Source organism: Oncorhynchus clarkii, chromosome 14 (genome assembly GCF_045791955.1).
Source record: "Oncorhynchus clarkii lewisi isolate Uvic-CL-2024 chromosome 14, UVic_Ocla_1.0, whole genome shotgun sequence".
Lineage (NCBI taxonomy): Eukaryota > Metazoa > Chordata > Actinopteri > Salmoniformes > Salmonidae > Oncorhynchus > Oncorhynchus clarkii.
Genome location: NC_092160.1, coordinates 17,839,483 through 17,866,075, shown reverse-complemented (window position 1 = coordinate 17,866,075; position 26,593 = coordinate 17,839,483). Strand labels below are relative to the sequence as shown.

At 43.3% G+C, this 26,593-nt stretch overlaps 1 protein-coding gene across 17 annotated transcripts in view; it reads right to left on the bottom strand.

The window, feature by feature from the left end:
• Positions 1-236: 236 nt before the first annotated feature.
• Positions 237-26,593, bottom strand: part of LOC139366366 (rap guanine nucleotide exchange factor 2-like) — a 149,774-nt gene continuing 123,417 nt past the window's right edge. For 5 of the 17 annotated variants that reach the window (XM_071103760.1, XM_071103761.1, XM_071103773.1 and 2 more), the window contains 17 exons: positions 25,791-25,957; positions 25,431-25,549; positions 24,826-24,983; positions 24,606-24,620; positions 23,750-23,990; positions 23,002-23,385; positions 22,483-22,694; positions 17,073-17,196; positions 16,065-16,088; positions 12,192-12,415; positions 11,781-11,951; positions 10,760-10,903; positions 9,827-9,892; positions 7,301-7,505; positions 6,284-6,798; positions 4,176-4,478; positions 237-3,509 (listed from right to left, as the gene is read on the bottom strand). In XM_071103760.1, coding sequence (XP_070959861.1) covers positions 3,484-3,509; positions 4,176-4,478; positions 6,284-6,798; positions 7,301-7,505; positions 9,827-9,892; positions 10,760-10,903; positions 11,781-11,951; positions 12,192-12,415; positions 16,065-16,088; positions 17,073-17,196; positions 22,483-22,694; positions 23,002-23,385; positions 23,750-23,990; positions 24,606-24,620; positions 24,826-24,983; positions 25,431-25,549; positions 25,791-25,957 — 3,098 coding nt within the window. In that variant the 3' untranslated portion in view covers positions 237-3,483. Of the gene's footprint in view, positions 3,510-4,062; positions 4,479-6,283; positions 6,799-7,300; positions 7,506-9,826; positions 9,893-10,759; positions 10,904-11,780; positions 11,952-12,191; positions 12,416-16,064; positions 16,089-17,072; positions 17,197-22,482; positions 22,695-23,001; positions 23,386-23,749; positions 23,991-24,605; positions 24,621-24,825; positions 24,984-25,430; positions 25,550-25,790; positions 25,958-26,593 lie in introns of those variants that run through there. The other 12 variants (XM_071103762.1, XM_071103765.1, XM_071103758.1 and 9 more) reach the window with 7 other exon arrangements.

The window sequence follows — 26,593 nt, the reverse complement described above, 5'->3', positions numbered from 1 at the left end:
CATTACATTGCTAAAGGACAGGCTTCAGTCAATGTCCATGAACAGTTTTAGTTCTGAAAAGTTTAAGGCGTTGTAGAAAATATGTTAAATAAACATGATCAGTGAAGATAACGTTTTATCTCCTCAGAAAACATGGCTAACTATACCTTACATTGCTGTATGTATCACATTTGAGTAATTATTACTCCAAACAAAAATGACAAAAGTAAAAAAAACTAAAAACAAGTGGAGACATATTTTTATTCATTCTGATGTACACCGTTGTCAGTTAGAAAAGTATGAGGGTTACACAGTTCAAGTAACTTCCATGTCTTATCTTGTGCAAACACTAGATGGTGCGTAGGAGAGGTCTTGGAAAGGAACAATATTCAAGAGACGAAACCTCCAAATGTAGGAAAAAAATAAGTGCATTTAAACTTATGAATTGATCACTTTTGTAGTATTTATTGATTTCCCAGCTTCATACAAACTGGATGTTGAGGCATAAACATAGTACATTTCAACAAAAATATAACCAATATTTACAATTATTGTATTAAAAATACAAAAAAACTACCAATACGTACTCCACCAATTGTCTTTTTAAAAGACATACAGGTCAAAGTAGTACAAGAAAGTATGAGAAATCATCACCAGTTAAATATACACTTCTCACTTGACATCACATCAAACCGAGTAGCAGTTCTTACCTACTACAATTATCTTTATGCTTGTACATTGTTGTGCAATGTTTTGTTTTTCAAAATAGGACTTGGCCTGCTAAAGAGTTGAAGGAAAGTGAATGATGATGATGCATGTTACCACTGAACTACAAACACATTCGACAATCTATTGGCAGCCATAGAAAAAATGTATCATGAACAAAAAAACATGACAAATGATTATAGTGTAATGACAAACCACAGTGAAAACACTGCACTCGTTTATTTCTACTTCTCAGTCTATAGTTTTACTACTGATCAATGTGATCAGCACAACTCAGTGATAAAATAAGTGACACTTTCACAATTTGATTACTAATGATTCTGATTAGCAGCCATCAAAGTTAATTATTTAATCTAGGTAACTTCCCCACTGGAGTCAAAAAACAAACATATTCAATAACCTTCAGTCAATTCCAATGATGTTGTGAAACAGTGGATAACAGGTTTGTTCTACGCTAGCATTGCCTACTCATATGTACATCCACTGATCTTGCTGCCTGTAACAGTGGAGGACTTCTCCAAGTGGCTTTGCAATGACGAGGAAGGGATGTCTCCAACAGCAAGGTTGGAGAGAAGGTTTATTTTAGTTCATTCTCGTGTATTCTAGTTCAGTCTTAAAAAGGGCAATCCTTAGTTGAAACAATAAAGCATTCACACCGCCTCTGTTTTGCTAAAAAGCTTAGGGGTGGGCCTGGAGAAATGTAACCACTCAAATGAATAATATGTATGCAAGGACTGACCAATCAAGATATCAAAATGAGTTTTAAGCATGTTTTTCAGGCTATACAATGTCTGTTTACATTTCCAAACATTGAAGTAAAACAAGATTCTATTTTGGGGTATGATGGGGTTTGAAAGTTAAACTAAGCTCATGAGGCATTTATAAGTTATATTCTTCAAGAATCAATGGATATATATCATTAATTTATAAGTCCAAAAATGGACGTAGCAACAGCAGATTGCAGCACCACTGAAAGATCCGAGACTCCATTCACCTCTATAGGATTCAAGCCTTTGGGGTGCATAACTCAAACACGTCCCCAAGTTGGTTCATTTTAAAAACAGGTATAAATCACCTCTGTACTTATCTTTCAACATCACCATTAGGGACAAGACTAAGCCAATATAAATCTCACATAGTTGTCCAAAACAATACTGTCTAAATATAGAATGAATATAAGTCACCAGGTGACCTTCCAGTTTAAAACCTGGATGTTCCTATCAGAGGATTCATTGCTAAATATACAAGCTGACATTTTTTCCAATCTCTGAAAGACTAAAATGTGTGTGGGCAATGCTTCCTGCTCTGGCCCCGTCCCTCCCCCAAGGCAGGCTTTTTTGAAAGAGAGGCGGACACTAACAACACAATTCTTTAGGCAAAATTGAAAAAAACTGACCAGACCACAATGGCTTCAAGTGATAACTCATCAACACAAATTCCAAGATGGAGCATTTTTGTTACCTACATGATGACATTCGCCCATATGTTTCAACCGGAATATAGCGAAGAGTTTGATTTAGCTAGAAGCTCAGCTACAGCTGATGCCAGCACCAAGAGGGCAGATGACAAACACGGTGGCTAGCTAAGTATGTTATATTTCCTGCAAGCTACCTAGCTAACTTGAGTTAATCATCTGAAACACGTGTTGCCGACTAACATACCTGTGTTACAGTGGGGGGGGGATATTTATTTTATGTTTGCCAACTTATGTAGCTAGGTAGCTAGCTAGCTAGCCAGCCTAGCTAAACAACTATAGGCAGCCATATCTATCACTAAAAATAGAAGAGGTTTTACAATCGGAGATGGGACTGGCCAACCAGCTAGGTCCAGCCAGATGGGCCACCGTTAAACCTGTACGTTACTGTATATGACCTAGAACTTAAGATGTGGCTGGTCGTATTGGAAAAAGAGACTGATATCCAGGCCAGGGTTGGGAATGGAGGGTTGTACTAAAACTTAAGGTTTTATTGAAAAGTGCTGGAGCCAAACTGCAACTGCTAACTGGACAGTCACAATGAGAGAAATAATTTGGGGTAACCAACAATTATTTCTCTCATTGTGACTGTCCAGTTAACAGTGGGGTGGAGCCACCACTAGGTCATGTCTAATATGTGAATGACCAGATATAATACTGTAATTAAGGAATAAAACAGCCTTTTGACAGAATTGTCATTCCGAGTCCATAGATATGAGACTTGGGTATAGTCTCTTTTACCCCCAGAGTGCAATAGTTCTGGAAAGAAGACCCCCAAAAACCTAGCAGGAATTTGAAAATCCTTAAGAGTTCAAAATCGATCAATGTTCTTTTATTAAATCATCATTGTCCGTTTTGTTCACGTTTTATAAAGTAGAAAAAGAAAAAGTGCAGACAAAGCTCAACACGTCATGATGCTGTGTGTAAAGTGAGGTGGGGTTGGGATAATAGTCTTGGAAAGCTGTTCCAGGACACCTGTGTGTGTGAGCGTGGTTGTCATGCGTCGCCGTATGTTTTTCCAGCAAAACAGTTTGACTTGTTTTTCTTTTTTCCAAAGTGCCAGGCATTGTATCTTTCTTTTCTGTCTCTCCTTCTTCACAGTATTTTTTCAAGCAGGGTTATTCAACCCCTGATAATGCTTTAAGGCAGGGGAGGGAGATGAGCAGAGGAGTCTACCAATCAGGAGGGAGAGTACGATGCAGGAGGCAGGCACGTACGTACTGGATTGCTTTGTCCGTCCATCAGTGTCTTTTTCCGGCTCCATGGAAGCGACTTCAAGTCATCCAGCAGAAGACAGTTCTTTCTCAGACTGCTGATACCTGTTCATCCTCTGAAGAGAGAAAGAAAAAAATTGCCATGTTGGTTACAAAGATGTTAAAACCCTGTGAAAGAATTAGAGGCAGAAAGCCCCCACAACATCACTAACTGGCCTTTATGTGAACTTACTGTACCATGGTCTACTATCAAAACTGAACAATTTGCAAAAAACGACAAACATGAACATTAAAAGTGAGAAAAACACTGCTGGGGATGGAAGAGCGTGTGTGCAAGCATTGACACATAAAAATTGGTGAGCAAACCTAACAACTTGTGCCCCCAGATGAATGCCATTCAACACAGCGAGTGAGGAGCTAACGCCTGATGAGCTTTGGTCCAAGCATGATGACATCATGCACATGAGATGGTGGGTTTGTGCTAGCCTGGTCCCAGATCTGTTTGTGCGGTCTTGACATCTCCTCAATGCCCATTCCCCATAGGAGTTGGCAAGACAGTACAAACAGATCTGGGACCAGGCTAGGTTTGCAGTGGATATGAGGGTAGTCTGTGTTGTTCCTGGTGGGCATGCATGTTATCGTTGGTATAAATCAGTAATTTACCTCAGCCTGGGGGGGGGCTGCCCTTTAACCCGTACACTCATCTCAGGGCCTGGTTGTCTCTGGTGTTGTGTGTGCCACTGTCTTCCTCAGAGCGACTAGTTTGGGAGACAAGGACTCACCCTCTTCCTCCTCCGGCTCTTCATCCTCGTCTGGCGAGCGGGTGCGGTGGAGCCCATGGCGCTTTGTGGTTCCGGAACCTGGGTGTTGTTGGGCCTGGTGGTGATGCTGGGAGTCGGGCGACTGGGTGACCATGCGCGAGCGCTGCAGGGCCGTGGAGTAGTCGGGTGGGCGGCGGCCAGAGTGGGATGGGGCCGTGGGCGGGGGTGGCGACTGCGTCTGGCCCTCACTGAAGTCAGAGATTGTCAGTGCGGTGTAGCCTGGCGGGGTGGGAGGGGGCTCGCGGTACCGGCTCTCCTTTCGTACTAAGGGGGGTGAAAGATAGTGGGGTAAAACGCAATTAACATTTTACGCGTCTGCACTAGAGGTCGACCGATTATGATTTTTCAACGCCGATACAGATTAAATCGGACAATTTTTTATTCATTTATTTGTAATAATGACAATTACAACAATACTGAATGAACACTTATTTTAACTTAATATAATACATCAATAAAATCAATTTAGCCTCAAATAAATAATGAAACATGTTCAATTTAGTTTAAATAAATGCAAAAACAAAAAGTGTTGGAGAAGAAAGTAAAAGTGCAATATGTGCCATGTAAGAAAGCTAATGTTTAAGTTCCTTGCTCAGAACATGAGAACATATGAAAGCTGGTGGTTCCTTTTAATGTGAGTCTTCAATATTCCATTTGTATTTCATTAACCTTTGACTATTGGATGTTCTTATAGGCACTTTAGTACTGCCAGTGTAACAGTATAGCTTCCGTCCCTCTCCTCTCTCATCCCTGGGCTCAAACCAGCAACACAATGACAACAGCCACCCTCGAAGCAGCGTTACCCATGCAGAGCAAGGGGAACAACTACTAGAAGGCTCAGATCGAGTGACGTTTGAAACGCTATTAGCGTGCGCTAACTAGCTAGCCATTTCACTTCGGTTACACCAGCCTCACCTCGGGAGTTGATAGGCTTGAAGTCATAAACAGCGCAATGCTTGACGCACAACGAAGAGCTGCTGGCAAAACGCATGAAAGTGCTGTTTGAATGAATGTTTACGCGCCTGCTTCTGCCTACCACCGCTCAGTCAGATACTTAGATACTTGTATGCTTAGTCAGATTATATGCAACGCAGGACACGCTAGATAATATCTAGTAATATCATCAACCATGTGTAGTTAACTAGTGCTTATGATTGATAGACTTTTATAAGATAAGTTTAATGCTAGCTAGCAACTTACCTTGGCTTACTGCATTCACGTAACAGGCAGTCTCCTTGTGGAGTGCAACGAGAGAGAGGCAGGTCGTTATTGCGTTGGACTAGTTAACTGTAAGGTTGCAAGATTGTATCCCCCGAGCTGACAAGTTGAAAATCTGTCGTTCTGTCCCTGAACAAGGCAGTTAACCCACCGTTCCTAGGCCGTCATTGAAAATAAGAATGTGTTCTTAACTGACTTGCCTGGTTAAATAAAAGGTATATATATAAAAAATAAAATAAAAAATAAAAAAAATCAGCAAATTCGGCGCCCCAAAATACCAATTTCCGATTGTTGTGAAAACTTGAAATCGTGCCTAATTGATCGGCCATTCTGATTAATCGGTCGACCTCTAGTCTGCACCACACTCCATCCAGAAAAAGTGTTGGCATGGAGATCTACATGCGGACATCTTTCAGCTGACATGCACTTCTCTCCATGGATGAACACAATGCAAAAATGCATACACATGTGAGCAGTGTTTATCATTTTCAGAACATTCTAAAAATCCGACCTTTCATCAGGAACCTGTTAATTTGTTGAGGAACAGGTATGGTCACCCTAACATTAGGAACAGGTATGGTCACCCTAACATTAGGAACAGGTATGGTCACCCTAACATTAGGAACAGGTATGGTCACCCTAACATTAGGAACAGGTATGGTCACCCTAACATTAGGAACAGGTATGGCCACCCTAACATTAGGAACAGGTATGGTCACCCTAACATTAGGAATAGGTATGGTCACCCTAACATTAGGATCAGGTATGGTCACCCTAACATTAGCCTATGAGGACAGCTTAACCCTTCCATCAACACAACAGACAAACAAACATTTCAGAGGTCAACTCACTGATAAGACCCTTGTTGCCGGCGGTGATGGGCGATGGCCTCCCGTGCTGCTTAGCCTCGTCAGACCCCATGGACGTGATACTACTCGTCTCCGGGTCAGCGTTCACGTCTTTCCCGCCTCGGCGTTTAATCGTGCCCGTGTCACCCTCCGAGTCCTCGCCCCAGTACGCCGCAGAGGAAGATGAAGAAGAGGCCGATGCCCAGCTCCCTCTAGCCTGAGACGCCCACAGTCCAGAGGGGACCCCTATAAACGCTTCAGGCCCCCCGGGAGGATGGACACCCACACTGACCACACCACCCGGCCCAAAGGCCAGGGTCTCCCAGCTGCGTCCCTGTTGCATGGTCTGGATGTTGTCGTGGGAGCCCGAGGAGCACGAGGTCCAGGAGCCGCGGCCACTGTCTGCAGCATCCAGGGAGACACGGTCCCCTTGGTCCTGGGTCAGCTCTTCAGAGCTGGGAGATAGCACCGTGGCACAGGTATACAGACCCCGGCAGTCCTGCATGGACGAGTAGGAACTGTTTGTGGGGTTGGGGGGGGGGGGGGCAGAGAGTTAGACACAAGCTATAACTTTACAATTGGGGTTAGTGATTAGAGGCAGGCTATACATTTACAATGAGGGTTAGCGATTAGACAAGCTATACCTTTACAATGGGGGTTAGCGATTAGAGACAAGCTAAACCTTTACAGTGGGGGTTATAGATTAGAGACAAGCTATACCTTTACAGTGGGGGTTATAGATTAGAGACAAGCTATACCTTTACAGTGGGGGTTAGGGATTAGAGACAAGCTATACCTTAACAACCGGGTTGTTAAAATAAAGGGTTGGGATTGAATCTCTTCCTTTTTCCATTTTTGAAATTAACACTCATCACTGTACTTAGATGTTAAAATAGGATGTGTACCAAATACTAAATTTTCAAGTTAACCACTCAACAATTTTATAACTAGGTTACATTACCCCTTTAAACTTAGTTTTTGGGATGATGATCAATAGAAATGGGCAGTGTTGGTTCATACCCGAGGCTGTACTGGTCCGGGTCTGTCGTAGCCCTCCTCTCCAGACGCACCCCTCCAGCGTGGGGGTCTCCCACCCCGCCGGAGTGCCTGAGCCCCCTCCTCTCCTCCTGGGCCATGTCAAAGGAGGAGTTGCTGACCAGGCTGGAGCGCGATGAGATCTCGCTGTGACCCGAGTCTGAGTAGGCATCTCCTGTTCTGGGGTAGCCTGGAGAGAGTAGGGGGGTGGTCCATTAACTGACTGATCAATCATTATTAAACCCTTTTCAGATCAGCAGATGTCACACAAAGTGCTAAATGATTCCAATCTACTAGTCCAGGGATTGTGTTCATAGGGTTGAATCGTTTAGAACCTCCTAACATGGATTTACAGCAGGCTGGATGGGAGAACACATAGGTTCATAGGCTGCAAGAAACTTTCTTTCTAACTGCACGTCGAAAACAAAACCTCTAACCTCTCAAATCACTACCATCACACTGTGCGCCAGATAACTTACAGCTTGAACACGGCCGGTCATACTCTGTGACCTAATATGAAAGGAGAAATTAAGATTCAAGGAAGCCACTCCACAAGCCCACAATCACCTAAATCAACCTAATAAAAGGATTGGGGAAATACACAGCAAGTCCTAACTTTACAACAAACTCAGAACGTGCTTGGGGCAGTGATTCAATCGAGAGAAAAAAAAATGAAGATCCTCACACCTTTAGCTTGGAGTCACAGAATGACTGACATTTCAAAGCAATCTCCATTCACACACACCAAGGACCTCATCTCAAAGCCAGAAATCTCATCAAATTACTCTGCTCTCTAACATTCTGGGCACAAGTAATTGGAAATTGAGTGTTCTGTGACATTAAATCGTTGGCAAACCAACCGCGAGCTACCATTCAGAAAATGGAGGACTGATCTTCTAAGTCAGATGGCCTAGCGTCAAGTCAGTTCCTGAAACCCATCCAATAATAAGTGAATTGGTTTTCACCGGTGGACCGAAGGGCTTCTACCGGCTTCTAAACACACAGACATGAATCAAGCGGAGTTGTGGATGTCGGTGAAGCAGCAGCATCTGAGCCCATATATCTTCTGAAGCAACGGTCATACTACTAGACATCCCAGCAGCAACTCCGCTACTAAGACAAGCGGGGCGACAGACAAGCCCGCAGGACCCCCTATATACACTGAAAAAATATATCAATGCAACATGTTAAGCGTTGGTCCCATGTTTCATGAGCTGAAAGATCAAGAAATGTTCCATATGTACAAAAAGCTTTTTTCTCTAAGATGTTGTGCACACATTTGCTTACATCCCTGTTAGTGAGCATTCATCCTTTGAAAGATAATCCATAATCTGACAGGTGTGGCATATGAAGAAGCTGATTAAACAGCATGATCATTACACAGCTGCACCTTGTGCTGGGGACAATAAAAGGCCACTCAAATGTGCAGTTGTCACACAACACCACAAGTTGAGGGGGCTGCAGGGATGTCCACCAGAGCTGTTGCCAGAGAATTGTATGTTAATTTCTCTACCATAAGCCACCTCCAACGTTGTTTTAGAGAATTTGGCTGTACGTTCAACCGAACTCAGAACTGCAGACCACGTGTATGGCGTTGTGTGGGCGAGCGGTTTGCTGATGTCAGCGTTGTGAAGAGAGTGCCCCATGGTGAGGGTGGGGTTATGGTATGGGCAGGCATAAGCTACGAACAACGAACACAATTTTTTTTTATCGATGGTAATTTGAATGCACTAAAATCCCATGATGAGATCCTGAGGCCCATTTTGGCCCACATCTTTATTCCCAGTCATGTCAAATCCATAGATTAGGGCCTAATTCATTTATTTCAATTGACGCATTTCCTCACTTGAACTGTAACTAAGTAAAATCAATGAAATAATGTTGCGTTTTTATTTTTATTCAGTATACAGGTCCCAACCACTTCGTATTTGTAAGATCCAACTGGGTCGTGTTCATTAGGGCATGCAACGTAAAACATTTTATTTCTTAGTTTCCAGTTTCAAGTTTTAATGTCACATGCACAAGTACAGTGAAATGCCTTCTTGCAAACTCAAAACCCAACAATGCAAAAATCAATAACAATGTATTACTAGAAAAAAAGCACAAGGAATAATAATATAGAGAGTAAGTAAGCATACTATATACAGGAAATACTTCAAAAGTAAATTCCAATACTATATTTACATGTGCAGGGATACTGGAGTGATGGAGGTAGATATTTATAGGGATAAGGGGACTAGCCAACAGGATATAAGATAAATAATAGTAGCAGCAGGTTGTATGTGAGTGGTGTACGGGTGTGTAGAGTCCGTATAAATGTATCTCCATATTATGTGTGAGTGAGCGGGTGGTGGAGTGAGTGTTTTTGTGCGTGTGTGTTTGAATGACAGCATGTGTGAGTGTGTAGGGCCCTGTGAGTGTACATAGAGACAGTGCAAATATTGAAATAAAAGGTCTAGGCCAGCAGCGTCTGTTTAGGTCTAGGGCCGGTCTGGGCCAGTCCCAGTTTACCTGTGGCTGTCTGTTTACTGGTAAAGGTAACCCTCCGGACACTTTGGCCCTTCAGTGTCCCGAGCCCTGCGTGCAGCAAGGCAAAGAGACATCACACACAGATAGGACACAGGACAGAATCACAGTATGTAAGGAGTGAGGTAGTTGGGATAGGAGGTAGGTAGGAGTGATTGATAGCTGATTCCAATATGGAACAGTGTAGACTAGGCAGTCTAGGCAGACACATTGCATATGCTCAGAACGACAAAATGGAACCCTTTACATATCCTTTCTCCCCTCGACTATAGGAGAGACTCACGATGTTTAAATTTGATTAGATGTTCACAAATGTAACAGATTTTGACTATCACTAATGTTATGATATGTTTGTAAAGTAATAAAGAAGAAATATCTTGGGTAGATGTTCCTAAAACAGATTATAACTATATATGGACATATTATAAAGTATAAAAGGCTTAATCATTAATCATTAAGCATTATTATTTTTTAATCATAACATCATGTTTGCACATGTTTTATTATACTTGTAGTGTGTACTAGATCATATCGGTTGAAAGGTGTTTTTTTCTCAGACATAAATAAACAATTCCAGGTGAAAGCCAAAGGTCATAGCTTTCTAAGAGGGGACACACACACTACTACATTTATAAAATATTGCCCTCCTGCTAGATTGATGACTAAAACCATAGCGAAACACTGCAAGCTCTGTCAGCTCAACTTTTCTTTTTCATGGGTCACAAGAAAACACTTTCAGTATTCCATGGCCCTAAAAACCTTGATTAACCGTTGCTACATCAGTATTATTATGACATCACAGAAGGCTGAACTGGTAGTTTCACTATGACCACCAGGTGTCAGCATTAATCTTCTAAATCTCTGTGTGAGGGAGAGGGGCACTGGGCTGAGGTTGGATTGATGGGATTAGTAGCTTACCCTTCTTGGGCGAGCTCTGTGGTGAGGTGGGCGGGGAGGAGAGCTGCGAGGTGTTGTTGGATGTTACAGTGTCCTCAGTCTGACGCTTGCTGGCCTCCTCTGACAGTGACAGGATCTTCTTCAACGACTGAGGGGAACTCGTGCCTTCAAAACAAATGATAACCAAAATTAGCGTTGTGGAGTCAACGTAAATGGTGGGGTTTTAAACATAGCCATAGCCTACATTGTCTGGTGAGTTTTTAATCCTCACTTGGCCAGATGGCCTCTAGGTGGTGCTCAAGTCACAGTGAAAGGAGAGGTAGAACTACAGAGGTTTTATCTATTGTCTAAGAATTTAAATGGATGGAGAAAAGCAAACTTGGCAGAGTGGATACTACTGTAGCACAGCTACATGAGTCTCCCTCCACTGGAGGTTCTTCATGAAATAATTCCCACTTCCCACAGTTTTCTTGAATCCTGAATTACACGTAAAGATGGAATCCTCAGTAGCCAACCAACCACCGCCGGTCGCCCCCACCACCGCCGGTCGCCCCCACCACCCCCCCACCACCGCCGGTCGCCCCCACCACCGCCGGTCGCCCCCACCACCGCCGGTCGCCCCCACCACCCCCCCACCACCGCCGGTCGCGGTTCTTTGTTGTTGTAATATCGGATGTGGCTGATTCCCCATTAAGGATTCCAGCTTTAACCCTGAACCTAACCCATGTTTAGAGTAGGATAAAAACTTCAGCAAAGGCCAGTTTCAAAGATGCAGATTAATCTTTAGAATCTCCATTGACAGTGTTTTTTAGTTCAGGAATAAACTTAATCTGGGTCTTTGGGAAACCTGCTCATAGCGGCTAAACTAGCGTAATGCCACACTAGAAGCAACATTGTGATCAGGTACGTTTTACCTGAAATTGAAATAAATCTGTTTTCCTGAAAGGAAACGCACAGATTTGTATGCTGTGGGGAAAGAAACAATGTACTATAACGTATATTTTCAAGTATATTTTCCCCCTTAACTTGTGCAAGTTCTTACCGAATGGAGGCAGGTCCTTGACGGGTACTTTCTTGCGTGAGGGGTAGAGAGCCACAGCAGGCACCTGGAGGGCCTGGTTGCCCTTCTGCAGCTGGCCCCTCTGCTGGCTGGCAGCCCTGGACACCACCGGAGACGTGTCTGGCCTCTTACTGCCACCAGCATTCTTGGGCACTGAGAAATGGTTGAGGAGAATGTGGTACTTGAACAATCAATACTACCAATGAGAAACCGAGTGTTGCTGCTGAGCCAAAATGGCCACCTGGACCACTCATATGTGCATCAATCACATGCTGATGGAGGGCTCATATTGCAGTTAGATATCCCAAGTGTATGTACTCCCACACTAAGTGCGAAATAGAATGTAATCGTGTGTGTGTGTTGTCCACAGCATGTACTCTCTCCACCACTTACGTGTGTTGATTGAGGGCTCACACTGCAGCGAGAGGGTCTGCAGCGCCTCCTCGTTGGTCTCCAGGCTGAGGTTGGACAGGAACTGCTTGACCCTGCGGGCCATCTGGGCATCCTCGTACAGCTTCTTGGCGTTCAGGAAGGAGCTGCGCCTCACCCGCTTCTTGTGCCCGCCCGTCTGGGTGACGTCTAGCACCGCCGCGTTGGCACTGCCCTGGCTAAGAGAACTGGTCACACGCGCGCACACACACACACACACGCACACACACACGCGCACGCACACACACGCACACACACGCACGCGCACACACACGCACGCGCACACACACACGCACGCGCACACACGCGCACAGAGAGAGAGACAGAGAGGGAAGATCGTGACCACCATCAGACTATGACCATGTGTGTGTACTACTATTTAGGTAACTGTGTGTGGGGGTACTATTCCTGGAATGTAGCTCAGAGGAGGGCCGTTTGAGAGGCAGACATGCAGAGACTGAGGCTTTGGGGGCATTCCTCTCAGCTCCAGAACATTCCATGCATTCCAAGGAAGAGGAGGGAATAGGGGCCAGGGGGTCAATCAGTCAAGAAACAGGGGAGGTGTGTGCGTGTATGTGTGTGTTGGGGGTTCAAATTGTGATGATAGTCAGTTAACATTTCTGTGGTCTAAAACCAAAGTAGCTGTAGTGAAATGCCTTTTCATCAGAACCTATGGTACATCCAGAGTACATGTATAGTGTGGTGGAATTGAACACAATGATTGTATTGTAAACTACTTCTCCTTGGCCACTGATGTACACCAGGGGTTCCCAAACTCAGCCCTGGAGCCCCCGCCCTGGGTGCATGTTTTAGGTTTTACCCTAGAAATACACAGCTTTCAAATAACCAAAGCTTGATGGTGAGCTGGTTATTTGATTCATCGGTGTAGTGCTAGGGGGAAAAACTAAACATGCACCTGGGGGGGGGGGGACCGAACAGGACCGAGTTTGGGAAACACTGATGTAAAGCAGTTTGGCTGTCCTTGTAGCACACTATAGACTTTCATGTTGAAGAAAATATGTTTAGTCTGGAGACAGATATACAGAATAAATCCACACTATGACAAACTAATAGAACTGAAAACAAGATGGGATGCTGGTATGCTGTTTTTGTTAAGTAGGTGGGAAGACAAAGTAATCACTTTTGCTAGTTCATGGATTGTGAATTGCATGGGATGCACCATCGCTATATCAGTTTTAATGAGTCATTGTGAAATATTTTGGAAGAATAAAAAAATGTGACTTGAAACTAGCAAAAGTCATGATCTTTTCCATTTCTAAAGAACATTTTACCAGAGCCAAGCAGTGTTAGAAGGGTATGAAACAAAACGGGTTAGTTAAATCAGCACTAAATAACAGGTGAGTAAAACCAGCACTATTTAACAGTTGAGTAAAACCAGCACTATTTAACAGTTGAGTAAAACCAGCACTATTTAACAGGTGAGTAAAACCAGCACTATTTAACAGGTGAGTAAAACCAGCACTATTTAACAGGTGAGTAAAACCAGCACTATTTAACAGGTGAGTAAAACCATCACTATTTAACAGGTTAGTAAAACCAGCACTATTTAACAGGTAAGTAAAACCAGCACTATTTAACAGGTAAGTAAAACCAGCACTATTTAACAGGTAAGTAAAACCAGCACTATTTAACAGGTGAGTAAAACCAGCACTATTTAACAGGTAAGTAAAACCAGCACTATTTAACAGGTAAGTAAAACCAGCACTATTTAACAGGTAAGTAAAACCAGCACTATTTAACAGGTAAGTAAAACCAGCACTATTTAACAGGTGAGTAAAACCAGCACTATTTAACAGGTGAGTAAACCCAGCTCTATTTAACAGGTGAGTAAAACCAGCTCTATTTAACAGGTGAGTAAAACCAGCACTATTTAACAGGTGAGTAAAACCAGCACTATTTAACAGGTGAGTAAAACCAGCACTATTTAACAGGTAAGTAAAACCAGCACTATTTAACAGGTAAGTAAAACCAGCACTATTTAACAGGTGAGTAAAACCAGCACTATTTAACAGGTGAGTAAAACCAGCACTATTTAACAGGTGAGTAAAACCAGCACTATTTAACAGGTGAGTAAAACCAGCACTATTTAACAGGTGAGTAAAACCAGCACTATTTAACAGGTGAGTAAAACCAGCACTATTTAACAGGTAAGTAAAACCAGCACTATTTAACAGGTGAGTAAAACCGGCACTATTTAACAGGTAAGTAAAACCAGCACTATTTAACAGGTAAGTAAAACCAGCACTATTTAACAGGTAAGTAAAACCAGCACTATTTAACAGGTTAGTAAAACCAGCACTATTTAACAGGTAAGTAAAACCAGCACTATTTAACAGGTAAGTAAAACCAGCACTATTTAACAGGTAAGTAAAACCGGCACTATTTAACAGGTAAGTAAAACCAGCACTATTTAACAGGTAAGTAAAACCAGCACTATTTAACAGGTGAGTAAAACCAGCACTATTTAACAGGTGAATAAAACCAGCACTATTTAACAGGTGAGTAAAACCAGCACTATTTAACAGGTGAGTAAAACCAGCACTATTTAACAGGTGAGTAAAACCAGCACTATTTAACAGGTAAGTAAAACCAGCACTATTTAACAGGTAAGTAAAACCAGCACTATTTAACAGGTAAGTAAAACCAGCACTATTTAACAGGTAAGTAAAAACCAGCACTATTTAACAGGTAAGTAAAACCAGCACTATTTAACAGGTAAGTAAAAACCAGCACTATTTAACAGGTAAGTAAAAACCAGCACTATTTAACAGGTAAGTAAAACCAGCACTATTTAACAGGTAAGTAAAATCAGCACTATTTAACAGGTAAGTAAAACCAGCACTATTTAACAGGTTAGTAAAACCAGCACTATTTAACAGGTAAGTAAAACCAGCACTATTTAACAGGTAAGTAAAACCAGCACTATTTAACAGGTAAGTAAAACCAGCACTATTTAACAGGTAAGTAAAACCAGCACTATTTAACAGGTGAGTAAAACCAGCACTATTTAACAGGTAAGTAAAACCAGCACTATTTAACAGGTAAGTAAAACAGGTAAGTAAAACCAGCGCTATTTAACAGGTAAGTAAAACCAGCACTATTTAACAGGTGAGTAAAACCAGCGCTATTTAACAGGTGAGTAAACCCAGCACTATTTAACAGGTAAGTAAAAAACAGCACTATTTAACAGGTAAGTAAAAAACAGCACTATTTAACAGGTAAGTAAAAACCAGCACTATTTAACAGGTGAGTAAAACCAGCACTATTTAACAGGTGAGTAAAACCAGCGCTATTTAACAGGTGAGTAAAACCAGCACTATTTAACAGGTAAGTAAAACCAGCACTATTTAACAGGTGAGTAAAACCAGCACTATTTAACAGGTGAGTAAAACCAGCACTATTTAACAGGTAAGTAAAACCAGCACTATTTAACAGGTAAGTAAAACCAGCGCTATTTAACAGGTAAGTAAAACCAGCACTATTTAACAGGTGAGTAAAACCAGCGCTATTTAACAGGTGAGTAAACCCAGCACTATTTAACAGGTAAGTAAAAAACAGCACTATTTAACAGGTAAGTAAAAACCAGCACTATTTAACAGGTGAGTAAAACCAGCACTATTTAACAGGTGAGTAAAACCAGCGCTATTTAACAGGTGAGTAAAACCAGCACTATTTAACAGGTAAGTAAAAACCAGCACTATTTAACAGGTTAGTAAAATAAGCACTAAACCAAACAAACGAGGCATCAGAAATGAGGGAAGGCGCATAAATTGGGCAGAATAAAATAGCATGGAAAGATCGGTCACCAAAACTTACCCTAAACTCCTCCATTTCTTCTTCCTAGAAGGGATAGCCATGAACAGTGAAGCGTGGAGGGCAAAGAGTGGACGGAGAGAGAGAAAGGTGAGACAAGCTTAGACAGGATAGACCACTAAGAGCCACCAAGATGAGCAAGGTTACCAGAGGCCCACAAAAGAGAGAAAGAGAGACAAACATTGATAACAAACAGACACTCAATAGTGACATGGCAGCATGGTGGACATGCAAAGTCACACACACTTTCACATGAGCACTGTGTGGTTTCACATGAGCACTGTGTGGATTCACATGAGCACTGTGTGGATTCACATGAGCACTGTGTGGATTCACATGAGCACTGTGTGGATTCACATGAGCACTGTGTGGATTCACATGAGCACTGTGTGTGAGCACTGTGTGGTTTCACATGAGCACTGTGTGGTTTCACATGAGCACTGTGTGGTTTCACATGAGCACTGTGTGGTTTCACATGAGCACTGTGTGGTTTCACATGAGCACTGTGTGGTTTCACATGAGCACTGTGTGGTTTCACATGAGCATTCACATGAGCACTGTGTGGTTTCACATGAGCACTGTGTGGTTTCACATGAGCACTGTTTGGTTTCACATGAGCACTGTGTGGTTTCACATGAGCACTGTGTGGTTTCACATGAGCACTGTGTGGTTTCACATGAGCACTGTGTGGATTCACATGAGCACTGTGTGGATTCACATGAGCACTGTGTGGTTTCACATGAGCACTGTGTGGATTCACATGAGCACTGTGTGGATTCACATGAGCACTGTGTGGTTTCACATGAGCACTGTGTGGTTTCACATGAGCACTGTGTGGTTTCACATGAGCACTGTGTGGTTTCACATGAGCACTGTGTGGATTCTACACCAACAATAAGTAGACCTGCTCAAGAAAAAAAGCCTTGAAGCGGGTAATATTGACAATCAATCATCGACAACCCGCGGGGATTTGATTGGACCTGAAGGGGATGGTGAAGCGTTGTTAGTTACCTGGTTCTGAACATGAGCGCTGGGTCCATGTTGACGGAGGCCATGCGACCCACGTGGCGGATCTCTTTGGCGATCATCCGCAGCTTCTCAAAGTTCACCAGGCCGTCCACTTTAGAGTCGTTCCCTGGGGAAGGACAAGTGACTATTAGTAACAGATTGATTAAGATGCCTTTAAAATAAATGTTTACCTTTATTTAACTAGGTAAGTCAGTCGAGAACAAATTCTTATTTTACAATGACAAACGACACCGGCCAAACCTTCCCCAGACAACACTGGGCCAATTGTGTGCCGAACCTACGGGACTCCCGATCACAGCCGGTTGTGATAAAGCCCGGGATCGAGCAATTTAATTTGACAAGAGACCAGCAAAATATTGTCTGGGTCTACTATTTTTGTATACGATGTTGCACGAAGTTTAATTGTATGCCAATATTGCCCAGAGTGGCGTAGTGGTCTAAGGCACTGCATCTCAGTGCTAGAGACATCATTACAAACCAGGGTTTTTAAGAAAATATTTACTAAATCAACTAAAGTTTGAAAAAGTAACAATATAACAATAATGAGGCTATATACAGGGGGTACTGGTACCGAGTCAATGTGAGGGGGTACAGGTTAGTCAAGATAATATGTACAGTACCAGTCAAAAGCTTGGACACCTACTCATTCAAGAGTTTTTCTTAATTTTTTTAAACAATTTTCTTCATTGTAGAATAATAGTGAAGACATCAAAACTATGAAATAACACATGGAATCATGTAGTAACCGAAAAATGTGTTAATCAAATCAAAAATATTTTATATTTGAGATTCTTCAAATGTCCACCCTTTGCCTTTACAGCTTTACACATTCCTGGCATTCTCTCAACCAGCTTCATGAGGTAGTCACCTGGAATGCACTTCAATTAATAGGTGTGGCCCGTTAAAAGTTAATTTGTGGAATTTCTTCCCTTCTTAATGCGTTTGAGCCAATCAGTTGTTGTGACAAGGTAGGGGTGGAACACAGAAGATAGCCCTATTTGGTAAAAGACCAAGTCCATATTATAGCAAGAACAGCTCTAATAAGCAAAGAGAAAAGACAGTCCATCATTACTTTAAGATATGAAGGTCAGTCAATCTGGAAAATGTCAAGAACTTTTAAGGTTTCTTCAAGTGCAATCGCAAAAACCACCAAGCACAATGATGAAAATGGCTCTCGTGAGGACCGCCACAGGTATGGAAGACGCAGGGTTACCTCTGCTGCAGAGGATAAATTCAAATAAAATTAAATCTTAATGGTCACATACACATGGTTAGCAGATGTTAATGCGAGTGTAGCGAAAAGCTTATGCTTCTAGTTCCGACTATGCATTCATATCTAACAAGTAATCTAACTAATTCACAACAACTACCTTATACACACAAATGTAAAGGGATGAATAGAATATGTACATACAAATATATGGATGACCGATGGCGTGCGGCATAGGCAAGATGCAGTAGATGGCATAGAATATAGTATATTCATATGAGATCAGTAATGTAGGATATGTAAACATTAAAGCGCCGTTATTTAAAGTGACTAGTGATACCTTTATTAAGTCCATTTATTTAAGTGGCCAGAGATGTGTGTCTGTATGTTGGCAGCAGCCGCTCTATGTTAGTGATGGCTGTTTAACAGCCTGATGGCCTTGAGATAGAAGCTGTTTTTCCAGTCTCTCGGTCCCAGCTTTGATGCACCTGAACTGACCTCGCCTTCTGGATGATAGCGGTGTGCACAGGCAGTGGATCAGGTGGTTTTGTCCTTGATGATCTCGTTGGCATTCCTGTGACATCGGGTGCTGTAGGTGTCCTGGAGGGCAGATAGTTTGCCCCCGGTGATGCATTGTGCAGACCGCACTACCATCTGGAGAGCCATATGGTTGAGGGCGGTGCAATTGCCGTACCAGGCGGTGAGGATGCTCTCGATTGTGCATCTGTAAAAGTTTGTGAGTGTTTTAGATGATTTCTTAGATTTCTTAGATTTAGATTTCTTCAGCCTCCTGAGGTTGAAGAGGTGCTGTTGCGCCTTCTTCACCACGCTGTCTGTGTGGGTGGACCATTTAAGTTTGTCCGTGATTTGTACGTCGAGGAACTTAAAACGTTTTTACCTTCTCCACTACTGTCCCGTCAATGTGGATGGGGGGGTGCTCCCTCTGCTTTTTCCTGAAGTCCACGATCATCTCCTTTGTTTTGTTGACATTGAGTGAGGTTATTTTCCTGACACCACACTCCGAGGGCCCTCACCTTCTCCCCGTAGGCCGTCTCGTCGCTGTTGGTAATCAGACATACCACTGTAGTGTCGTCTGAAAACTTGATGATTGAATTGGAAGCGTGCATGGCCACACAATCATGGGTGAACAGGGAGTACAGGAGAGGGCTGAGAACGCACCCTTGTGGGACCCCAGTGTTGAGAATCTCAATGGTTGTACAGTCGTCTCAAATAAAACTGTCAAGGACCTCGGCGTTACTCTGGACCCTGAACTCTCTTTTGACGAACATATCAATACTGTTTCAAGGACAGCTTTCTTCCATCTACGTAACATTGCAAAAATCTGATATTTTCTATCCAAGAATTATGCTGAAAAATTCATCCATGCTTTTGTCACTTCTAGGTTAGACTACTGCAATGCTCTACTTTCCGGCTACCCGGATAAAGCACTATATAAACTTCAGTTATTGCTAAATACGGCTGCTAGAATCCTGACTAGAACCCAACATTTTTATCATATTACTCCAGTGCTAGCCTCCCTACACTGGCTTCCTGTCAAAGCAAGGGCTGATTTCAAGGTTTTACTGCTAACCTACAAAGCATTACATGGGCTTGCACCTACCCATCTTTACGATTTGGTCCTGCCGTACATACCTACACGTACGCTACGGTCACAAAACACAGGCCTCCTGCGGCGACCTCGTTGTTTTGGGTCGGCCTCGGGGATAAGATCGCATGTCCAGGGTGGAGGTTCAAACAAAGGATCCGCTTCAGGAAAGACGTATTCCTGGTCGTAATGATGGTAAGTTGACATTGCTTTTATATCCAATAGTTCTTCCCGGCTGTATGTAATAACACTTGTTATTTCCTGGGCTAATAATGTAAGAAATAGTACATAAAAAAAAAATAACTGCCTAGTTTTCTAAGTACCTGAAGCGAGGCGACTATCTCTGTCAGCGTCATCTCATCTCAGTTACCAGCCTCAAATTGCAGCCAAAATAAATGCTTCAGAGTTCAAGTAACAGACATCAACATCAACTGTTCAGAGGAGACTGGGTAAAATCAGGCCTTCATGGTCGGAATTCTGCAAAGAAACCACTACTAAAGGACACCAATAAGAAGAAGAGAATTGCTTGGGCAAAGAAACACGAGCAATGGACACTAGACCGGTGGAAATCGGAAATGAGGAGTCCAAATGTGAGATTTTTGGTTCCAACCGCCGTGTCTTTGTGAGACGCAGAGTAGGTGAACGGATGATCTTCGCATGTGATGGTTCCCACCGTGAAGCATAGAGGAGGTGGTGTGATGGTGCTTTGCTGATGACAATGTCTGATTTATTTAGGCACACTTAGCCAGCATGGCTACCACAGCATTCTGCAGCGATACGCCATCCTATCTGGTTTGTGCTTAGTGGGACTACCATTTGATTTTCAACAGGACAATGATCCAACACACCTCTAGGGTGTGTAAGGGATATTTGACCAAGGAGGACAGTGATGGAGTCCTGCATCAGATGACGTGGCCTCCACAATCACCCTACCTCAACCCAATTGATGGTTTGGATCGCAGAGTGAAGGAAAAGCAGCCAACAAGTGCTCAACATATGTGGGAACTCCTTCAAGACTGTTGGAAAAGCATTCCAGGTGAAGCTGGTTGAGAGAATGCCAAGAGTGTGCAAAGCTGTCATCAAGGCAACGGGTGGCTACTTTTAAGAATCTCAAATATAAAATAATAACACTTTTTTGGTTACAACATTATTCCATGCGTGTTATTTCATAATTTTGATGTCTTCACTATTATTCTACAATGTAGAAAATAGTACAAATTAAGAAAACCCTTGAATGAGTAGGAGTGCCCAAACTTTTGTCTGGTACTGTACGTGTAGGTGGTAGGTCCAATGTAAATAGTCCGGCTAGCCATTTGATTAACTGTTCACTAGTCATATGGCTTGGGGGTAGAACCTGTTAAGGAGCCTTTTGGACCTAGACTTAGCACTCCGGTACCGCTGCAGTGCAGTCGCAGAGAGAACAGTTTATGACTAGGGTGGCTGGAGTCTTTTTGGAAACTGACCATTATTACGTCCCTACATTATATCGGCATTGAACATGTCACCCTCCCTAGGAGAGGGGGTGACCTTGACAATTTATTGTTAAAACTAGAAGCTGTCTGGATATTTAATTTAAAGAACATTGCTACCTTCGGTCTCAACGTAGACTTTGATCTAAAGCCATTCTTGTGATTTTGCTACTCATTGTAAATGTTTGTGGGCCTATGTAGCCAAATTCTATCTATGATCGTATGCTATCCATTCATGTTTTTTATGTGTTCTATTTATATCTGCAAATTAACCAATGACATCAAGCCATACCTAGCCATGATTACAGACTAGTGTTTGTCATCATACCCTGATGAAGACAGCTTGTCTGTTGAAAGGTTGGTTATTAGGTTATTAAATTATTGCATCTGAGCTCCTAAAGTGTGCGTCTCCTTTTCTTGTCCACTTCGCTAGCCAGCACCTCGCCTAAACAGGTGCATCTTTCTTTCACCTCCAGATGGCTGGAGTCTAACAATTTTTAGGGCCTTCCTCTGACACCGCCTGGTATAGAGGTCCTGGACGGCAGGAAGCTTGGCCCCAGTGATGTTCTGGGCCGTACACACACCCCTTTTCTCCTGAGGGGGAATAGGCAACACTTGCTGAATCTGACATAGTGGAAAGGGAAGGGGAGAGAGGCTGGGGATGAGCTTTGGCAGAAGCTTTGAGAAGGACAATGGTTTTTCTTCCTTAAAATTTTACTCCACTCTCCTTTTCACCTCATTTAACACTTGCTTTACATATCAAAAGGCAAATCTCAATAGGCGATTCAGGTATCATAACATGGCACAAGTAGGAGGTTGGGCCTATCCTCTTTTGTGCCACTATTGTTCTTCAAGTAAGGGGGAGGCCAATGACATCAGAGGGCACCATCAGACCAACTCCTTGAATGGCCTACTACATGAAGTTTTGCTCAAAACATTACTTATTTACCCTTAAGTGTGTGTATACTACTATATTTATTTGTGGTATATTGTTTTTCAACAGGAAAAGTTAAAATATAGCTGGAGTGAGACAGCTTTGGATCTGGGTTCCAAGATTGTTTGGAACACATTTTGTGATCCAAAATGACTAGGTGTGTGGCTGTCTACCTTCATGCAGGAAGGTGAGGTCCTTCTTGATGACAGGGAACAGGGGGATGATGGGAGGCTGGAGGTTCTGGTTGTTGAGCACATTGCGATACTTGGCCATGTTCCTGGATGGATCAAACAGGTCTTGCAGGTCCCCGAACAGCTTCTCGTACTTACTGGGCAGCTTCTCCCACGTGCCCCGGAGTCTAGATACTGGGGCCAGGTTCAGACCACTGTTGGGGGGGGAGGACCACAGAAAGACAGCAAAGTTAGAATACTGATACAGTAGAGAAGGGGGCTATCTCTGGTTCCAGGCTTTTGTTCCAACCCCATACAAACATACCTGATTCAGCTAATTACAATTCAGTGGGCAGCTGTTCAGTAGAATCAGGTATGCAAGATTATGTTTGGAGTGAAAGCCTGCATGCCTAACTGCTGAATTTGGTGTAAAACTCTTCCAAATCGGATTAACCCATCTACATCAGAACAATACAACATGGCCGCCGGGTCTCCTTTCGTACTCCTCCTCTCCGACCTCACCTAATGATGGAGAACATGGAGTTGAAGTTCTTGCACTCTCTACAATGGAGAGCTATCTTGATGAAATGCTTGACCGTCTTCATGCGCTTGAGCTGGTTGGGCTCCCGGGTCACCTCTGACGCCACCCAGAAGGTCTCCTGGTTGATGATCTCCTCGAAGCGCTTGAGGCAAAACGAGCCCGTCTTGGACTTGAGCTTGAACAGGTCGTCGATGTACTCGGTGGGCTCGATGGCGCAGAAGAGTTCGAAGGCGCGCATGGACAGCTGCGTGGCTACTTCCATGGTGGACAGCTGGAGGAGGGAGATCTGGCCTTCACGAAGGAGGTCCTGGGCGTCCTCGTCCGAACAGAGGGTCTCTGTCTCCATGTTGCTCTTCAGGTAGTATCTAGAGAAGAGCAGGGAGTTCCTTTACTATTCTCTCACATACACACAGGTATTCTATTGTACATAAATAAATGGTCCATCTCCATTTTGCTCCTCCAAAAGAATCGTCTTAACACTAAGCACATATTTAAAATAGGTGTTTTTGTTGTTGGACTTATTCATCAAGTTGAGTAACTATTAACAAACACCTGATGTACTGTGACTTAAGTAAAAGTAGAAAAAGACATGGTCTTTCATAAGAGGGGGTGATTAAGATAGCAATGGTCAGGAGAAAGTCAGCACAAGAGAAGGGGACTTTGCTATCTCTTGTAAAAGAGATGGGACTAACCTGTATAACAAATGTGATCAATAAAACCAGTACTTACCTGCCACTGAGCTGTATCCTGTCTGCCAGCTTGGACAGCTGCTCCGGGAGCCGGCGCTGCTTAATGACGCCTTCCGGCGTGATGGACACCTCACACAGGGAATAGGCTTCGGGCACAGCAGTCAGGGCAAACTCCCGGATGGCCTGGGCCACCACCTCTTTGGCCGTGGTGTCCTTACCGATCATGATGTATCGACTTTGCTGGTCTGCCTTGAACACCCGCAGCACCTGGTCTGACATGTCTGGATGGGGGGGGGGGGATTAAATAGGAATTACCCACACAATTCTCATGTCAGAATTCAGCAATTTCATTGTGGACAGTCACATCATTCAAGTACCATTGCTTTTTTTTTACCCAAGGTTACACTATAATTCACCATACCACCCCAAAACACACCAAAATTAGAATGAATGGGTCACTGCTAGCCACTTAACCTCAAAAAAGTTTACAGGATCAATTAGTTTCAAACTGTACTCCAAACATTTCAACAAAAATGTCAACAACTGATGTCTGCTATAAGCCACGCTGACATGCTCAATGATCTACGGTGAGTTTGTGTAACTCATTTAGCCGACTAGAACTCTGAAAGACAGAGGGGCTGATTGACAGCATTGACAAGGACATGATTGTGCTTTCTACAGCCCAGTTAGATTCAGGCCTAAGTAACCCATTAAAACACACTGATTTGCAGGCTGCTGTTATCAAGACCAACAAGCCCAGACCATAACCACAATTAGAAAACATTAACCCTTAAGAACCCAGATTTCGAAACCCCATAGGAAGCTTGTGAAAGAAACAGCAGTTGGCTTGCAAAGAGGACAAGCGTTGCGTGGGCAGAACAAAAGCAGACTGATACTCGTCACGACTGGGGCTGAAGGAACACAAAGAGTATGTGTGGGAGAACATTAAAACGTGGGTCAAACATCTGGCGAAGAACTTCCCCGGTTAGGAATGTATGAAAATAGACTGCCTCAAGAGAGATGACAGCCAAGTGTAGCTTATAAAGCATACATTACACATCTATAACATACAGTTGTATATGAAAAGGTTCAAAGAGTGTGTCTGTTGGTCCTCACCAGGCTGGTTGTTGAAGTCCAGGATGCGGTGGTGGGACTGCAGCAGGTCAGGGTTGCTGGACGACAGGCTGCCGCTGACTGGCAGCGCGGCCGGAATCTGTTTGGACTGCTTCAGGCCCACGATGCTGTCGTCCTGCGACTGGCCCACACCCACGTCGCTACGGAAACAGAGGGAGGGAGGGGTTGGAAAGTTCCACTGTCAGAGGATAGAGGGCAATGTTTTTACAGTAAAGTATATCAGTAAGAGAGGTTACTCTGCTCAATACATCAAATGACAATTTATTTTTCACATGCGCCAAATACAACTGGTGTAGTAGACCTTACTGTCAAATGCTTACTTACAAGCCCTTAACCAACAAAACAGTTAAGAAAATATTTACATTGTTTTTTTTTTTAAATAACCGGCATTGTAAATAAGAATTTGTTCTTAACTGACTTGCCTAGTTTAATACATTTGTTATAAATAAATCTTCATAAGAGGTGACACTGCTCAACACATCATCAACACAACACAAAAAACATGAATAAGTCGAGCCTATTTTATTCCACACTCCGGTCCTCTAACTTTGAAGCAACCTTTTCCATTGGTGTCGGACGTCTCTTACTTGTATGGTTTTGGGGGCAGGATGCTGGTGAGCGTCTTGTCAAAGATCTTCTTGAGCTTGTTCCTTCCCCCCACCGTGTTGGCTTTGGCCTTCTTGCTGGCCTTCTCCAGGCCCATCACCTGCATTGAGGAGTCGGGACACCATTACATTAGGCGTTAGGAACGTCTTTACTAAGATAAAACCAGGGACATATTCATTAGGCCACACCACAGCTAAATGTTTTGCAACAAAAAAATAAAAACAAGCATTTCTGATTGGACAATGTCAGGTAGTACCTTTCTGTTTCAGTCCGTTTGGTGCCTAATGAATACGTCCTTGATAACATACACAAAGCATTATGGGTACTGTAGTCCATATCACCTGCTCAACATCCACCGCCAGGTCAGGAATGGAGTAGCGCGAGCCCTTCTTGATATCCCCGATCTTGGGCAGGTGTGCCGGGGCGCCATTCTTGCGGTCCACCTCTGGCGGCTCCTCACCCTCTGCCTCGTGGTCGTGCTCTGGTCGGGCAAGGAGCTCCTTGAATACTAGGTGGATGAAAGGGGGGAAACGCTATCAACAAGGCAGGTCCTACAGGCCACTAGTTTTGTCGTACCTGGTCTATTGTTCAGTCGTGTGGTCAGGTGTCACAAAGAGGGACTTAAGAAAATTACAATTGGCTCAGAACAGGGCAGCACGGCTGGCCCTTAAAAGTACACGGAGAGCTAACAATGATATGCATGTTATCTCTCAAGGCCCAAAGGAGAGATTGACTTTGTCACTACTTGTTTTGTAAGAAGTGTTGACAAGCTGAATGCACCGAGCGGTCTGTCTAAACTCCTAGCACACAGCTTGGACACCCATGCATATCCCACAAGACATTTCACCAGAGGTCTCGTCACAATCCCCATGTCAAGAACGGACTATGGGAGGCGCACAGTACTACATAGAGCCATGGCTACATGGAACTCTATTCCACATCAAGAAACCAACGCAAGCAGTAGAATAAGATGTAAAACACATAAAATACACCTTATGGAACAGTGGGGACTAAAGAGACTCGCACAGGTACAGACACGCATACGCCCACAAACGCGAGCAGACAAACTCTACACACACATTGCAATATTGCTTTATGATGGTATTATATATTTTGTATTGTAGATATGTAGTGGTGTAATAAT